General features: G+C 45.5%; 1 protein-coding gene across 1 annotated transcript in view; it reads right to left on the bottom strand.

The window, feature by feature from the left end:
• Window positions 1–521, bottom strand: part of LOC311356164 (hatching enzyme 1.2-like) — a gene marked incomplete at both ends in the record, with an annotated part of 10,467 nt that extends 9,946 nt beyond the window's left edge. The window contains 2 exons of the mRNA XM_084475924.1: window positions 121–166; window positions 453–521. Coding sequence (XP_084332050.1) covers window positions 121–166; window positions 453–521 — 115 coding nt within the window. The remainder of the gene's footprint in view (window positions 1–120; window positions 167–452) is intronic.
• Window positions 522–863: the final 342 nt, after the last annotated feature.

The following is an 863-nucleotide window of genomic DNA, read 5'->3' as shown; positions in this document are numbered from 1 at the left end:
AGGAGAGGTCTTCCCACCTAGTGCGACTGAAGGTTCTCCCACAGCCCTCATGCTATAAAAACCCATTATAGGCAAAACACTCGACAACGGCCAGTGTGTCGTGGCTACAGAACAACTCACCCAGTTTTTTTTCAGCATCCTTCCCTGATGTGCTGTGTCTTTTGCCCTGCAGGGAAAGAAACACATAAACACATGTATAATTTTGAGCATGTGTTTGTGTGTGTGTGTGTGTGTGTCTGTGTGTGTGTGTGTGTGTGTGTGTGTGTGTGTGTGTGTGTGTGTGTGTGCATGTATGTCTACACACAACAATGTTCACCTGTTTGCTATTAATGCGTGAAAGGGAAACAAAAGAGGGAGCGACACAGAGAGAAACAGAGAGAGAGGGAGATAGAGAGAGAGAGAGAGAGACAGAGAGATCAGGGAGAGAGAGACAGAGACAGAGAGGGTCTTACCGAAGGAAGGGAGAAGACAGCGCTGGAAGTCACAGAGAGGACGAGGATGAGAGCCACGAAGGAATTCATGATGAACCCTTGCTCCAATCACTCGATCTTATCTTCTTTTTCGGTCCAAGGATCTGAACAGATTCGTTGAAATCAAAGGAAGAAAGAAACAGATAAGCACAGCTGTAGTGTCAGCGTCCGAGGGGGGGACAGCGTAAGGATAAGGATAAGGATGTCCCCTTACCTCTTCAGGAGAGTTGAAGGCTGCACACAGAAGCGTCTTGTCCTCTTCTTTTATAGACCTCTGATGACTTCTGAAAAGTCCTCCTCAGTTGTATTAGTGAATGCTTAGTGGGTGTAAGATGACAAGATCTGTGTTGAATCTGAGCCAAAAGTGTCTAAACAATTAAAAATAAATGATGA

The sequence above is a fragment of the Micromesistius poutassou genome, assembly GCF_964030765.1.
Source record: "Micromesistius poutassou genome assembly, chromosome: 12".
In the NCBI taxonomy this organism is placed as follows: domain Eukaryota; kingdom Metazoa; phylum Chordata; class Actinopteri; order Gadiformes; family Gadidae; genus Micromesistius; species Micromesistius poutassou.
Note: the sequence above shows the minus strand (reverse complement) of the source record. Positions and strands in the feature narration are given on the sequence as shown.